The sequence below is a fragment of the Ambystoma mexicanum genome, chromosome 1q (genome assembly GCF_040938575.1).
Source record: "Ambystoma mexicanum isolate Mex_15411 chromosome 1q, UKY_AmexF1_1, whole genome shotgun sequence".
Classification (NCBI taxonomy): Eukaryota; Metazoa; Chordata; class Amphibia; order Caudata; family Ambystomatidae; genus Ambystoma; species Ambystoma mexicanum.
Window position 1 is genome coordinate 603,715,466 of NC_090922.1, and position 17,535 is coordinate 603,733,000.

At 44.9% G+C, this 17,535-nt stretch overlaps 1 protein-coding gene across 1 annotated transcript in view; it reads right to left on the reverse strand.

Annotated features, from left to right (window-relative positions):
- COP1 (COP1 E3 ubiquitin ligase) overlaps positions 1–17,535 on the reverse strand; it is a 1,876,694-nt gene that overhangs the window by 1,534,885 nt on the left and 324,274 nt on the right. The window contains exon 7 of the mRNA XM_069641145.1: positions 8,547–8,606. Within this exon, the coding sequence (XP_069497246.1) occupies positions 8,547–8,606 (60 nt within the window). The remainder of the gene's footprint in view (positions 1–8,546; positions 8,607–17,535) is intronic.

Here is a 17,535-nt window from a genome sequence, read left to right on the forward strand (position 1 = left end):
TATTTAACAAAAAAAAAAGTATGAAGTGGTGTATATTGTCTATGTACCTTCTACTCCCAACGAGGGGTGGATGGATGGGCGCATGTGAATCCAAGCAGATACAAGCCTCAGAAAGACTATTACAGGTATGTAATATTTGCCTTCTGAGGCTTGTGGATCTGCTTAAAATCCCATGCTTTGCATAGACTAGCAAGCAGTATCGGGTGAAGGCAGTGGGTTGAGAAAAGGAACAGAGGCAAATACATGTTTCAATACTGCCTGCCCACCTGTGAGGCATATCTTGCCTGTGTGTCAACACAATAATGTGTGAAAGAGCGCAGTGAACTCCACGTGGCTGCCCTACAGATAACCTCTAGAGGCACATTTACGATGAAGGCTAATGTACTATGCGTGGAGTGCACTCTGGGTGTAAATTCTTTGATAACGTGTAACACTGCTGTATGCTTCTCACTATCAATCTAGCAATAGTAGCCTTTGAGGCATGATCCCCTTCTCTGCCGGCCACTAGGGACACAAAAAACCAGTCCGTTTTTCACAGTAGTTTTGTTTGGTTGACATAATACACGGCCACTCCCTGAACATCTATTGTTGGAGTGCCCTTTTCCGAGAGTTCTGTGTGTCTTGAAAGAAAGCTGGCAGTTCAATGGATTGGTTGACAAGAACTGGAGCATTGTCCTTAGGTGAGAAGCATGTGTGTTCTTAAGACCACCTTGTTTTTAAGTATTGTGAAAAAGGGTTCAGTCACAGAAAAGGCCTGAAGCTCACTTACCCTTCTAATGGAAGCAATGGCTATAAGGAAAACAGCATTGTAAGCAAGGTCTTTGAAACTTGCTTTAGGCATAGGTTCAAAAGGAGGGCTCATGACTTTATTTAAGACAATATTTAAATCCGAACAGCTGGTGGGCTTGCAACGGGAGGGTAAAGCCTTTTAACTCCCTCCAGGGAGGCTTTCACGACTGGAATTTTCCATAAAGATACCTTGTTTTGTGATGCTGTAGTTGCAAACACTGCAGCTAAAAGGACTTTTAATAAATTAAAGACCTGATCTGAGTTTAACCAGTGTAGTAGATAATTTACTATATGCAAGGTTGAGCAGTGAAAAGGATTTACATTTGACTTTTTACACTATAGCACACATCTTTTCCATTTGTTAAAGGAGCAGTGTCTAGTGTTTGTCTTACAGACTTCTTCTAATATTCCCATGCATGTGTCAGCCACATTAAGGTGTCCAAACTATGACTTTAGGAGCCAAGCGGCTAAATTGGTTGTCCTAAGTTGAGGATGTAGAATTAACCCATGATTCTGTGTCAACATGTTGTAAGGACATGCTAGCTTTAATGGCGGGCAAATTAACATTCTGAGCAGGTGAGAATACCATGTTTGATATGCCCTCATTTGAGCAATTAAATTATAGTTAAATGGTCCTGGTGCATTTCGTGGATTAGATTGTTGGAGGAAAAGCGCATGCAAATATTGCTGACCAAATGATCCACAGTGTGTTCTGTTGGGACTATTTCCACAGGAACCTGGAGGTGCAACATAGGCATTTTGCATTTTCCTTTGTGGCAAACATGTCTATGTTTCTTTGTCCCCGACGTGTGGCCATCTCTACAATTTCTGAATATAACTCCCACTCGTGTTCCGAGTGTTGGCTTCTTTCTCTTTTTAGTGCATTTGCTAGGCAATTGTGCTCCAATGGAACATATTGACATTGGAGATATATTCCTCTTTTGAGGCTACCTTTCCAAATCTTCTTTGCAAGTGTGTGGACAGATTTAGCAAGTTAGTCCCATCCTGTTTGTTGATGTAAAACATGGATGTTGTACTGTCTGTTATAATCAGTACATTATTTCCTATCAAGTGATGTTGGAAAGCTTGTAGTGCCTTGTAAACTGATAGCAATTCCAGAACATTCATGTGCTTTTTGGCAAGAATTTGTCTCCACAAGCCCTGCGCTGTATGGTGGAGACAATGAGCTCGCCATCCTGAGAGTGATGCGTCTGTTTTAATTGTGATATGTGTTGGCGGCTTGACAAAGGGTTTCCCCTGTAACAGGTTCTCCTTTGATCACCATTGAAGTGCTAACACCACTGTTTTTTAAATCTCCACTAGATTATCCCAATCGCTTTTCGCCTGTGACTGTTGTTTTGTTAACCACTGTTGCACTCAATGCATGTGCAGCCTTACATGTGGCGCGATGAAAAGGCATGATGCCACTGTGCCGAGAAGTCGCATTACTTTCCTGACTCATCTGGCGACCGACTGCATGTTACGCTCACCTGGTATCCACAGGGACGCCACCCAGCCGGGTTACTCGCTGGTATGCTTCTCAGCTTTGCCCTGATGTGGTCTGCGGGAAAGGTTCTGCCTTGTAGTAGAATTAGGCGTGCTCTCCGTCCTGCCTTCTTTGCAGGGGCGCGTTGTCTTTCATGGGCGAGTGCGGTCCAGTTACTTCACTGACGCCAGCTCGTTTGATATTTTTCAGTTAGGTCTTATTGCTGTTCTTTAGTTTTGTTGCTATCCTGCATGCCTTTCTTGGTTTAAAATGTCTCTTTTTCTCCCTTAGGTATGCAGAGCTTCAGCGTGGCGAACTGGCTTGGTTGAGCCCCACTGGTAAATGATGGCACATTAAGAGCGCTATGATGCCTTAAGTAAGCGCTATGCGCAGCGCTGCAAAGTCTTGCCTTTGCTAACCTGTGTTTTCCTTCCTTGTAGGTCGCAGTGTTCTTCAGCGCGAGTGGAATGTCTGGAGTGGTGCCAGCCGAGAGGCAACCAGCCAGGTAAGCCTTTTTTAGCAGTTTGTAATTTGTAAATGTCTCTACTGCTTTCTTTAATGTTGCCTCTATCCTCCTCTTTCAGGTCTTTCTGTCTGGGAGGCGTGCAGATTCTAGGAAGCTGTTCTCAGTAGCTGTGAGTGTTTAAAGATGAAGACTGCAGGTAAGATGCTGCTGCTAATGATGTTCCTTTTGTCTTCTTGCAGGTTCTGCTTCTCCAAGGTTCGAGGGAATAGCTGGACACAGTGAGCGTCACGTTGCAAGCTGCAAAGTAACGCGAAGCGTGTTGTCTTGCTCGGGTGTGGTTTAAATAGCCCCAACAAAATAGTCCAGATAAAGTAGTCCCTAGGCTACCACACCCAAAACACTAGACCGCATAGCTTGGTTCTTAGGAACCAAGGTATATGGATGCCTCCATGTTGGCTGACAATACAATAAAGTAGTTCTCAAGCACATTGTTTTTCATGATGTATGAGCCTGGCGCCATAGACGCCAGGACTGGCCCCATTAGGGCTTTTGAAGAGGATGCCAGGCTCTAGAGGCCGGAGTCCTGACTCCACCTGGCCAATGGGTTTGCCAGAGGGGGTTTTGGGCGAGGGTCATGACAGCACTCCCCCCTAAGGCCCCTCCCATGGTGTTCCTTCTGTCTGGCCCAGGTTTGGTTGGGAAGTTCCGATGGAATTTCCCGATTAGACGTGGTGCATGGATATTCTCACTGGGCTCCCAGGATCTATCTTGTGGTCCAAATCCTTTCCAATCGACGAGATGATATAGCTTGGTGCTAGAGTATTTAGAGTCCAAGATATCTTTGACTTCGAATTCTGGTTCTCCGTCAACAAGTATGGGCTTAGGTGGTCTCCCAATCCGTGTGCCGGGTTGCATTGGTTTCAGGAGGGACACATGGAATACCGGGTGGATGTGTAGATTAGGTGGTAAATCAAGTTTCACGGCTGCTGGGTTGATAATTGCCTTAATGGTATAGGGTCCTAAGAATCTGGGATGAAAGGTCCGGGTTCCCTTGATAGGTACGAATTTAGCGGCTAACCAAACTTTGTCTCCTACTTGATAATCAGGGCCTTTTTCCGGTGTTGGTCGGCAAATCTCTTTTGTTTTTCTTTGGCATGAATAAGGTGTTCCTTTGCCCTTTTGAAAGCCTGAGTAATGGTTGAGTGTAGAGTCTTTACCGCTGGCATTTCCAAGCTGGCTGGAAGGTCTAGTTCAGAGGTACGTGGATGTCTGCCATAAAGGGTATAGAAGGGCGTTTGTCCCGTGCTTGAATGCAAAGAATTGTTATATGCATATTCGGCTATCCATAGTAGGTCTTTCCAATTCCTTTGTTCGTGGTGCAGCATGCACCGTAAATATTGCTCGAGTGTCTGATTGGTTCTCTCGGTTTGGCCGTCCGTTTGGGGATGGTGACTGGTAGATAGCCGAACGTCGATCTGCGCCACTGCACAACATTTTTTCCAGAAGTTTGAAACAAACTGGCTGCCTTGACCAGAGACCAGAACCGAAGGGAAGCCATGTAGCTTAACCACGCCCTCCAGGAACACTTTTGCTAAAGTGGCTTCGTCTGGGAGGCCTTTGAGAGGAATAAAATGGGCCATCTTCGAGAATAAGTCCACAACTACAAGGATGGTGTTGAACCCTTGGCTTGGCGGTAGAACAGTGATGAAGTCAAGGGAAAGAGTGTGCCATGGAACTGGAGGAATGTCCAATGGTTGTAGGAGACCAGATGTCTTTTGTTTCTGTGATTTATTTTGTGCGCAGACACCGCAGGACTGAATATACTGAATGATGTCCTTACGCCAGGTAGGCCACCAAAAGTTCTCTTTCACCTTAGCTAGGGTTTTGGCGATCCCGGGATGCCCTTCGATCAGTGAATCGTGATAGTTTGAAATAATATGCTGTTGTAATTCCTTCTTGGGAGCATATAGGCGATCCCTAAAAAAAGGGGTAGATGGTCCTTGATAGTATATTGTTCTCCTTGAGTTTGCCATGCGAGGTAGGCATCAGGATTCATTGTCCGTTGGATTTCTTTTCGTAGTTCTGCTTGTGTTAAGGCTGTCGTGATATCCAAGAGTTTGTCTTCAGGTATAATAGGTACTAGGTCTGAAGTTGTATATACTATTTCCTCTATGCCCATGCGAGATAAGGCATCCGCCTTTCCGTTTCTGACTCCTGGTCGAAATGCGATTACATAATCATATTCGGCGAAGAAAAGGGCCCACCGTAATTGACGCGAGGACTGGGCCTTGGCTCTTGTGATATTGCAGATTTCGGTGGTCTGTGATGACTGTAATGGTGTGTGTGGCCCCCAGAAGGTAGTGCCTCCAGGATTTAAAGGTGGATTTGATAGCCAGGAGTTCCTTGTCCGTGATGGCATAATTAATCTCTAGAGGTGAGAACTTTTTCGACCAGAAGGCCACAGGATGTAGCTGGCCGGTTTCCGGGTCGCTCTGTGAAAGGACAGCCCCCATTGCGAGACTGGACGCATCAGTTTCAACGACATAAGGGAGGTCTGGACGAGGATGTCGCAGGATTGGAGCGGAGGTAAACCTTCTTTGGCCTCTTTGACCGGCCATTCCTCTCGCTCTTCAAACTGAGGAGTAGTTGTGAAAAGATCCACCTCTCCAACGCTGTCAACTGGGGCAAAAAGGCTGAGGCTGCCTAATAGCGGCACATAAGGATTTGGCTGCCACTTTTGAGGTCTGCAGCTTCTCAAGGCTTTCGTCAGTCTTGTTGCCAAAAAAGTGAGACCCGTCAAAAGGCATGTTGAGGAGTCTGGATTGCACATCCAGCGTGAATCCCGACTTCAACCACGTGAATCTGCGTTTTACGGTGCTTGTTTCCAAGGCTTCAGCAGAATCCAGATTGTAGAGACTTGCACATGGCTTCCTTGCCGTCTCTAACAATATCCAAAAACCCATCTCTTTCCTCCCCCTCGGGAATGTGCTCTGCCGCCATGGAAATGCATCCCATAGAGTAAATCAGACTTTTGCAAGGGCACATGTGGAGTTGGCTGATTTAAGAGCCTTGCTCCCGGCAGAAAATACTTTTCTTGCCCATCCATCTACTCCCTTGTCATCCCAATCTGGGGAGATAGTTGGATAAGCTGCCTGCTTGGAAGTTGTTGTAGCTGCCTGTACCATGAGACTCTCTGGACTGGGGTGTTTAGACAGGTAGTCAAGGTCACTACTTGAAGGGCAGTATTTTTTTTAATAAGGTTTTAGTTCACTGCCAGATTAGTCTCTGGCGTTTCCCAATTTGCCGTCACCCTTTTTTAGGATCCATTTGCAGACCCTTATCAAGGATGTCCATCAGATCATCCCGTTCAAAGGGGAGGGTAGGCCTACTCCACCCCATCTAGTCTAGAACATTAGACATTAGCTGTCTATATGAAGCATCTGCGTGCCCTTCGGCTTCAGGTCGAACAAAATCCAGCTCAGGTGAGGTGTCTACTCCACTAGTCTTTTGTAAATTATCATAAAGATCTTTCGATCTAGACTCTTCCGAAATAAAGCTTTAAGTCACATTTGGTTTACCAAACTGAAGACCAAAAGGCGCATCATTGTCTGATGGCTCATTTGCCTCATAAACTGAGGTGAGAGATTGGAACTAATCTTCCCTTGGTAAAGGAATACAGGCCTCGATGGCGCCATTGGTTTAGAAGGGGCCCTTTGCGCCGACGATATGGTTGGCGTCAATGGCACGGCTGGCATTGATGGTTCCGCCAATGTTGAGAGCGCAGCTGATGTCGATGAGGTCGACGACCTAGACTTATGCTTGGATTTACAGCTCGAAGGATCCTTCATTGACTTGTCATTGCGTCGAGACCTTGATGGCTCTCAATGAGGAACTGCTCTTTGGCCCAGGCTCAAGGGCACGCAGGATTTGGCTCAAGTCCTTTCCGGTAGGAGCATGGCTTGCCGAGGGTTTTTGGTTTTGATATATTTTCAGCATTTCAGATCTAAATGCTTCTCATTCAGCAGGTATGGAGCTTTTCCTGGGACAAGATACCTTCTCCCGGGAGGTGTCTGACGAAGTCGAAGAAGGTGACCTGTGGTGCCTCTATTTCGACTTCCTCAATGACGAGGAGTGGTGGGAGCCACTTGTCCACCTTGATCTTTTTATCTTCTTCCTCCGAGGAGAGTCGACTCTCGGCTGAAGGTTTCTTCAACGGGGTAGTCGATGGAAATTTTTGGGGGAGTTTTACTTACTGCCAATTATCCCTATCGCTCCTTCAGAGCCTTTTCGGTCATTGACTGGCACTTGGAGCAGGCAGAGGTCTTATGCTCCACCCCGAGACACCAAAGACAAACTCGGTGGGGGTCCATTAACATCTTAGAATCACAATCCCAACACTTATTGAACACGGTCTTTGTGTTAATAGGTGTCGAGCAAGAAGACATTCACGAAGAACAAAGGAAGTGCGCCATAGTTTCTCGAAGCATTAGCTTATGTGGAAAAACAGAACTGAAGCCAACAGGTGCTGCGTGTGCTATATATTCCTTTGATGACATCATTTTCGAGACAGAGGCCCTCGAGGGACATCGAGTTGACTGCATCAACCCAAAGTGCCCTCTGCCGAATCTATTCGAAAGTGGGGATAGAGAGCACTTGATCGACGCCATCGCTAGTCAAGATTAATCAATTAAACTCAAACCTTATGGTCAAGGGATAAGCGGCATCCATCAGCCAAGTGTCCATCACCCTTCCCCTTCATGTTTGGCTTTTCGCACGCAGTTGAAAATATACAAATCAATTCACAATGGGTGTTCAACATGGCCACTGTTCATCTCTTTTCACTCACCTACTTTGATGTTTAATCCCACATTTATCAACAGCCCCAGAACTCTTCTGTGTTGAATCCTTGCTCCGACACTAATGTTCAATCATACCTTTCATGCTCTCTGAACTTGTTAATCCTGTTCCCTCGCTCTTATTTTCAGTCTTGAACCCCCAATCATATTCCTGTTGCACTACACTTTTCCCAAATCACTGGGTTAATATTTTAGGTGCCAAAAGACAGGGCATCACAGACGGTGCGTATGTGGGCAAGTTGTTTTTAAAAGGCTAAGGGCCTTCTCAAATATCTTACACAACTGCTACTTTCTCTGAATGTAAACACTACCCAGATTGCTTGGGCTTACAAGCACCTTATTTATTTTATTTGAATTTATATAGCGCACATTGTCCCTGGGGCATTGTCGCACTGTTACAGAGACATTTGCTTAGTACAGGTTTAGCATAGTTGGAAGATCAATGCATACAAGAAAGACAGCAGAAGGGATATGTGTGTTCGGAGGGTACAGAAGAACAACAAATCAAACCTCTGAGAGATACAGGGAGCAAAAGAAGCATACTTAGTTGAACAGTTTGGTTTTCAACAGTTTGTGGAAGACAGAATAAGATCATTTCTGAGTGCCATGGGGAGGGCATTCCAGTTTTTGGGGGCAAGATGTTGAAAGCTGGAGCCTCCTGCTTTTGCCCTTTTGAAAGGCAAACACATACAGTTTCTTTGCTACTCAGATTACAAAGGACAATGGTACTGGCCATGCCTTTCTAACCGGTTCATGAAAATATCAAATTCTTCTCCAGTACCAGAGTAACCACTAGTGAAAGTGGTAAAGTGTAGGGTGCTCAAAGAATCTGTGTGACTTGGTATCTCTGATAAGTGACCCATCAATATAAAAGTTTGGCCACTGCTGTGAAGACGTGCACAAGTGAGAACGATCTGAAAACATGCATATATCTGAAGGCAGGATTTACCTCCACACGCTTGATGTCTTCTTCCAGAACACTTAGTTCCTTCTGGATCTGTTCCAACTGCTGCAGGAAGAGAATAAAGGGTTACTTTATGTGTGTGTGTACACACAGTCAATAAAGTAGGGTCACAAACCGAGCAATTACTATCAGATATTAATATTTTGAGGTACAAATATAGCAGGGATATGGTTAAATAAATTGGCAAGACTTTTCTGGGCACTGTTCCCCACAACTGCATTAGACCTTCATATGCAAGGCCTTGGCAAATCACTGCTTCAGACAGCATTTATATTACAATGCTTGCTCAGGGATGTGGTGAAAGGGCAAATTGTTGCCGATATTAATTTTGTTACTCCTGTAAAGCCATCAGTTGTAAGGGGGGGGTATGCTCTGGAAAAGATGCATATTTCCTGGCAATGGTCCTATACACTTTGCAAGCAGATTAAACGTTCCCAAATATTCACATGTTGTGCTTTATCCCCCACATCTAGTAGAAGGTTTAAGAACTCCATGTAATTAAAATTAATACTTGAGGATGTTTTATGTGACATTGTGGAATAGGTCAGCTGGAAAAATACAGTGCTTCTTGCATAGGCACTATCATTTGAAGCTATTTCTTCCAGTCTTTTGTCCAATGACTATTTGACTAAGGTTATCTGTTGTTAGTCAAGGTTTTTATGCAGTACCCTTAGGGTGCACTACAACAACTGACTACAGGTAATAGGAAACCCAACCTTTGGTATAAGCTTGTACTACACAGTTTGGTAGCGTGTTGAGCCGCCAGGCGTATCTCAAGAGAGGTCAATGTGAGCTGTAGGGGTATTACAAAGAGATTCACAGTGACAAGTATTCAAATAAACACTAACAGACAAGGTTTCTTGGATAAACAATTATTAATTTATTCATCATTCAGTTAGAATAAGCCTTCTTCAGAACAGAGCAACATAAAAAGCAATACACAAATATACTTCAATGCTATAAACTCTTAGTGTCTAAAACAGTAAAGACCCTTTTGGGATGGCCCACAGACACAACCTACACCCTCAGGTGATTTCAATAGCTAGGGTGCTGGGGACATTAGTATCTTACTGTTTGCATTGAGAATACTGTTAGAAGTTGGTAAAAGGAAAAGGTTATTAGAACAAACAAGAGACCACAAATATTCTTAAGCAAGAAAATACTTTTGGATCCCCTAAGCAGAGTCATTCAGTATAGTAGGCTTGGCCAAAGTCAATGGGATGAAGCACCTCTGGTAGGTAAGTAGAACATTCTTTGCACAATGTTTCTGAAGTCTTTGAAGAAAAGAAGAATCAAATGTAGGACAACAAACTGTTAAGACTTGTGAATGGTAGAAGATGCAGGCAACTACAATGAGAGGTAAGTTCACTCAGACCTTTACAGTACCTTTGTATTGAACAAAGAAAAAGTGCAGCAGGTGACTTCTGTTCCTGAGCAGCTCTGCAGATCTCACTGTTCCTGGGCCTCAGTCGTGGGGACAAGAGGGAGGACTTCTGGGGACTCCTGCACTGCAATGGGACGGTCATCGCTTGCAACCGGCAATCTTTCCAACAAGTAGCACTTCGGTGTTTCAGCTCCTCGTGAATACCACAACAAAACAACACTGCAGTTCCTGACTGTCGCGATGGACTTTCCTTGCTTCTGGGGTCCTGCACTCTGTTGAGGGGGCTCAGGCTCTGTCAGTCCTGCTTCCTGGGAGTCCAGAGGATCTTCCTGGAGCTCTTGGCCACCTTAAAAGCAACGCACACAATCTGGTGTTCCTCTCCCTGGCTATTGGGTTTCCAGCAGCAACTCTGTAGAAATGCAACCAGCTCCGAGAGAATATCCAGGTGGCTTACTGATTGGTCCCACCAACTCAAGGGGAGAAGTCGTCCTTGCAGGGGCTTCTCGGTCGATACAAATTTGGAGTTTCAGCACAGCAGCAGGGCTTCACTGGGCAAACCAACGGTCTAGGAGTTGCAGCAGGAGTCCTCTTCATGTTCTTCTTCAGTTCCTTCGTCCAGTGGTCGACTCTGCCTTTCAAGCCAAACGCCTCGCCTTTTATTCAGTTCTCTCCCATTCATTCAGGCCTGTCAGTCAATTTCACTTTATTGCTCTGGAAAACAGTAGTTTATCCCAGAGAAGGTATTTAAACCTTTGGGAAATCTGAAAGACTTCCCTGTGCCACTGCACTGAAGGTGCTGTGTAACACAATGTAAAAGATGCTGCCTATGGGGTTTGTCAAACTCCACAACCAAAAGAAACAGTGTTAAAATAAAATACATGACAAAAAAGTCTCACTCTTTCCAGGTAAAGAAATCAAGTCCTCAAAATCCATCAAAGTTGCTAGGGGTCTCTAAGGTGGAGGGCATTAGCACATTTCTGAGAATTCTCCCCAACACTCGTCCTCCCCAGACTAAGGGACAGGAGGATTTAATCCATCCCTGGATGAATCTCCTTAATCCAGTCGGTCATACTTTCTGGAGAGACCAACAGCATTTTGGTGAATACACCCTGAACTGTGTTCAATGGTAAAATCAGACCCCTGTGGGCCGATTGACTATCTTAACAATTTAGGATTTTCCCCCTGTATCTGCATTAACCATCTCAAGGGTTAGTGGTCTGTTTGAATCACAAAAGTAGATCCATACAAGTATGGTCTAAACTTCTTCAAAGACCAGAAAATGGCAAAACATTCACATTCTATGGTTGCCCACCTCATCTCAGGTTCCTTCAGTTTCCATCTGATGAAGCAGATTGGGTGTTCCCTGCCTTTCTCATCCATCTGACTCAGAACGGCACCTATACCTGTATTGGAAGCATATCTCTGTACAATGAAGGATTGGTTGTAGTCCGGAGCTCTTAAGACTGGAGCTTGACAAAGGGCTTGCTTAAGGCCTTCGAATGCCTTAGTGCACTTTTCATTCCACCTGACCTTCTTGGGGAATTTGGGTGAGGATAAAACATTCAAGGGAGAAGTGATGGTCCCATGGTTCTCAATGAAGTTCCTATAGTAACCTGTGAGACCTAAAAAGACTCTCACTTGGGGTTGAGTAGTAGGGGTGGCCCAGTCTTGTACATTTTGTACTTTGCTAGGCAATGGCCTTATTTCACCTCCCCTACCTCATGTCAAAGGTAGACCACTTTACTCTGCCCAATTTGACATTTACTTGCCTTTATGGTCAGATTGGCCTGCTCAAGAGCCTGCAATACATATCCTAAGTGGTCAATATGTTCCTTCCAAGTAGGGCTGAACACTGCAATGTCATCCAAATATGCCATGCAGAAGTCCTAAATCCCATTCAGAACATGATTCACCATCCTTTGGAATGTAGCAGGTGCATTCTTTAGTCCAAAAGGCATAACCTTAAACTGGTAGAGGCCTCCTGGGGTTGAAAATGCAGTTTTCTCCTTGGCATGGTCTGTCAGAGCCATTTGCCAATAGCCTGAGATTAGGTCAAATGTACTGAGGTGGTATTTTGGTCTTTCCATCTAATGCCATTGCATCTAATGCCATTCCATCAATTTTTTCCATCTAAAAACTTTGCATCTAATGCATTTTATTAGGGGTAAAGGGTTAATTTTGGTTTACGTGCATTATAAAGGGAAAAAAACAGAGGGACCATTAGATGCTAAGTTTTTAGATGGAAAAAATGTGATGGAATGACATTAGATGGAAAGACCATAAACCTACTGAGATACTTGGCTGAACCAAGTTTGTCCACCAGCTCATCTGTCCTATGTAAAGGATGGGTATCAGTCGTGGTGACTGCATTAAGAGCTCTATAGGCCACGCAGAATCTCAGTGCCTTGTATCCTGTCTTCAGTACTAGCACAACTGGACTAGACCATGGACTTGTAGAGGGGTTTATTACCCCGAGATCAAGCCTCTTGTTGACCTCTTCCTTTATGTGGGTTCTTACATGGTCTGACATCCTGTAACCTCTGCTTTTAACAGGTAAACAGTCACCAATGAGAATCCCATGCTGGCCCCAAAGGATTAAGTCTGGTGATAGTTAAAACAGAGGGGCAAACTGATTTAACAGATTTTTGCTCTCCTCCTGTTGTTCCAGTAACAGATCAGAAGAGAGATTAACTCCTATTTTTCAATCTAAAGGTTGTCCCCTGAGGAGGTCAGGCAGAGGTTCACTCTCATCCTCTTCTTGAGCAGAGGCGAGAAGCAAGGCTTCCAGTTCTGGTCTAGAGACATAGGCCTTTAGGCGGTTGGTGTGAAAGACCCTGGGGGCCAACTTAGGGTTGCCTAAGTCCACAAAATAATTGACCTCTCCAAGTTTTCCCACAACCTTGAAGGGTCCAATCCATTTGTCCTGTAAGGTCAACTGCCTTGCAGGTACCATAACTAGAACTAGTTGGTCTTGAGTAAACTCAACCATGTTGGCCTTCTGGTCATGCCAATGCTTCACCAAAGCCCGACCTGCTTTCAAGTTATCTGAAGCTTCTGTCATCATGTGCGTCATCCTCCTTCGGAGATCTAACACATAGTCAGTGACTCTCATTGGCTTGTGGGAAGGAGAATTCTCCAACCCCTCCTCGATTAGGGCCAAGGGACCTCTAACTGGATGACCATAGAGAAGCTCAAAGGGACTGAAACCAACCCCTTCCGGAGGGACTTCTCTATAAGCAAAGAAAACTAATGGCAGTAGAAGGTCCCACTTTCTTCTAAGAGGTTCTTCTAAAGCACCTATCATGCTCTTCATACTTCTATTAAACCTCTCTACCAACCCATTGGTTTGGGGAGGGTAGGCTGTTGAGAACGTGTAGGTCATTCCACAGTTTTTCCACATGGCTTGCATTTAGTGGGACATAAAGTTGGATCCCCTATCAGAGATAACCTCCTTAGGAAAACTTACTCTGGTAAAAATGCCAAGTAGGGCCTTAGCCACTGTCTGAGCAGTAACAGTCCTCATAGGTATAGCTTTAGCATACCTGCTAGCACGGTCTACCACAAACAATATAAATTGGTTGCCTACAGATGTTGGAGGGTCTAAGGGACCAACAATGTCGACTCCCACCACTCGGAGAGGCACCAAAAGGTGCCACATTCTTGGCTCCACTCTTGCCTGATGCCTGACAAGTGTGACAGCTCCTACAGAATTTATCTACATCAGGCCCCACTTTGGGCCAGTAGAAATACAGAGATCCTTTGCTTGGTTTTCTTAAAAAGTAACCAGCCAAAGGAATCTCATCGGCTAACTGTAGGAACTGAGGTCTCACCTCCTAAGGCACTACACACCTTCTGTAGACCCCTGGGGTATACTCAATAGGTTCACTGTAGCTGAGGCCAACCTCCCAGTACAACCTGTGCTTCCCTGGCTCTTACCCTTCCAGCTGGGAAGCTGCCTGTTGGTGAAGTCCTTCAAGAGTAGGACACTCTCTTTGACCTCTCCTGAAGCCTGCCCTACAGGGGCCACCTTCTGCCAGTAAAGACTGCAGCTCAGGATGGTCTTTAGGATCCAGATCTCCAACAGGGGGAAGGTCTTCTTCCAGCTCTGTGTCATCAGTAGCTGACTCAACCCCTTCTGGTTGGACCTCACACTCTTCCTCGGCTAGTGGAGTAGTCACAGGTGTGACTTTAGACTGTCCTCTCTGGGATGTCCTGGTTTGATGCACAGGAGTGCTATCTTTCTTGTTTCCCGAGACCTTGGGTTTCCCCTTTGTCCCTTTCGTCCTGGAAATAGAAGTTGGCTCTTCCTGTGGACTGGGTGTTATGGGTTCTTCTGTAACAACCCGCTGAGAGTCATTTAAAGTGATCTCTCTGGCCTTCCTAGTCTGCTCCTGCTCCCTTTTACTGGGAGGCCTGGGGGTGCTTGATACAACTCCAAGAGTTTTTAAGTCCTTCCCCAGCAGCACTCTCCCAGGCACCTCACTTTGTTCACTGACAGGTTTTCTTACAGTCATATTGTTGCACTGGATGAGAGCTGGTAGTATTGGAACCATCTGGATAGGGCCTCCAGCAAGCTTAGTGGGGCCTTTGGGTACCTTAGCAACATCCTGAGGTTTGAAAAAGGTTTCATCCACCACTGTGATGCTGGCCCCAGTGTCTCTAATGGCAGGGGTCTCCTGACCATTTACAAGTACACTGTCCTTGCAGTATTCCTTTGTGTTATCTGGTATAGAGTTAAACACATCTACATTCTGCTGCTCCCACAGACCCAGGGACACTAAAGAAACACTGGCAGAGACTCTAATGGGGTCTTCAGCCAATAGTTGAAAGTTTCCACTTGCCATATGCACTTCTCCCTCAGGGACGAAGGCTAAAGGAGGCCATGTGGAACCCTGAAGGTTTACCCTTGCATCTGGGATCCCCTTTCACATGGTCAGTTGACCCACAAGCATAACATTTTCCAAATGTTTTGACAAATGTGGGGCTTATGCTGACCTCTCTTTGATTTGGTACCAGAGGTTTCAATAGACTGACCTGGTTTCCCAAATGGCTTAACCCTTCTTATGTTTGGGGCCCTCTTTTGGATGGGAAGTTTTAGAAATCTCATCTTTCTTGTCTGTTTCCAATCATCCTTTTTGTGAGTGGCCCCAGAATCCTTGCGAGTAGCCCTGTTGGCAACCCACAAGTCAGCAGCTTTTGCTAGCTTCTTGGGATCAATCTCTTCTGAGTCAGCCAAGTGCTGTCTCAGCTCAGGAGAGCAGGCATCAAAAATAGATTCCAACAAAAATAGATTTCTCATTCCTTCAAAGGAGTTCACTCTGTAACCCTTAACCCAACCATCTAGGTTTTTCAAACATTCACACACCCAGGTAGCCCAAGGGGTACCATCAGTCTTTTTGAGGGTCCTAACCCTCTTAAGGTACTGGGAAAGAGTTTTCCCAAATATAGCTATCAAAGCTAACTTCACATTTTCATGCTCCAATCTTTTCAGATCCCCCACCTCCATTACACCATCAGTTGCAATATGGGGGAGCATAGGCAAAAGCCAAGGAATCAACTGATTCACTGTGAAACCCTGAATCCATAGTTCTATTCAAAAGCACCCAACCAATCCAAAAAATCAAGTTTCACATCATGCATACTCTCTGCTTCTTTAGGCATGCAAGGTCTCTTTGGACTGGAAGACCTAGAAGACTCTGGGATAGAAACATTTTCAAGAGACAATTTCTTCATTTCAAGAGCATGTTGCATTTCCATTTCCATTTCACTTAGGTTGATGTCCTGATGTTTGGTTTCAGCTTGGTGTTGTAATCTTTTGAACTCTAACTCAAGTCTCATTTTCTCAAGAGACACATTCTGGACTCAGTGATGGACCTTGTAAGGTCCCTGTGGCTAAAAGTGAGGTAAAGAGGGGCTCTCTTCCTGAGACTCTTCTGACTCTTCAACAATATTAGAGTTAGACTCTTAATTATCATGATCATTATCATTTTCCACATTAGTTAGTAGGTGTGACAGGCCTACTACCCAGGCCTCCTACCCAGACTTTGATTATTCAACAATCTTGTAATCAATTCATGTTTCATTCCGTTAACAGGGAGATTCCTGATTTTACACATTTCTTTCAGTTGCTCTACTGTTAGAATTCCTGCCTGAAGTTATCCCTATCTGGCATGTTACAATTGCTTTTCTAGTGGAGCTTAGCCATGTGAAGGGTTTTAGTTGAACAAAAGCAAAGCAAATTCTTAGTGTAACAACTCTACAATATATCCTCACCGCGTGCCACCAGTGTTAGGCAATGTTTGTATGCAGTACCCTTATGGTGCACTACAACAACTTTGACTACAGGTAATAGGAAACCCAACCTTTGGTATAAGCTTGTACTACACAGTTTGGTAGCGTGTGAGCAGCCACCCTTATCCCAAGAGGGGTCAATATGAGCTGTAGGGGAGTTACACAGAGTTTCACAGTGACAAGTATTAAAAATAAAACGTACACACAAGGTTTCTTGAATGAACAATTTTTAATTTATTTATCAGTCAGTTAGAATAAGCCTTCGTCAGAAGGGAGCAACATAAAAAGCAACACAAAAATGTACTTCAATACTATACACTCTTAGTTTCTAAATCAGTAAGGACCCTTTTGGGATGGCCCACAGACACAATAGCTAGGGTGCTGGGGACATTCATATCTTACTGTTTGCATTTAGAATACTGTTAGAAGTTGGTAAAAGAAAAGGGTTATTGGAACAAACAAGAGACCACAAATATTCTTAAGCAGGCAAATACTGTTGGATCCCCTAAGCAGAGGCATTCAGTATAGTAGGCTAGGCCAAAGTCAATGGGCAAAAGTCTTAAATAGGATGAAGCACCTCTTGTAGGTAAGTAGAAAAGTCTTTGCACAATGTTTTTGAAGTCTTTGAAGAAAAGAATAATCAAATGTAGGGCCACAAGCTGTTTAGTCTTGTGAGTGGTAGAAGATGCAAGCAAGTCTACAATGAGAGGTAAGTTCTCTCAGACTTTCACAGTGCCATTGTATTGAAGAAAAAGTGCAGCAGATGATTTCTGTACCTGAGCAGCTCTACAGATCTCACTGTTCCTGGGCCTCAGTCGTGGGGATAAGATGGAGGACTTCTGGGGACTCCTGCACTGCAATGGGACGGTCACCGCTCGCAACCGGCAATCTTTCCAACAAGTAGCACTTTGGTGTTTCAGCTCCTCGCGATTACCGCAAATAGCAACACCGCTGTATCTGGCTGTCGAGATGGACTTTCCTTGCTTCTGGGGGCCTACACTCTGTTGAAGGGGCTCAGGCTCGGCCAGTCCTGCTTCCTAGGAGTCACGAAGGCCCCCTCATCAACCCTCTGCTGGAAGTTCGAAAGAGGGCAAGGGGTTGGCAAGGACAGACAAGCTGCCTACAGACAAAACTAACAGTGCGATCAGGTGCTGCCTATGAAGAAACTAAGAGTTCAAGAGCGAGGCTCTAAAATGGATACTGAGAAACTTTTAGAGAACTATGCCTCTTTTTGGGGCCGCCCGTACAGACAATGCTGATGACCAGTTTGATGAAGTTAGACCCGTGAAAATAAAACTA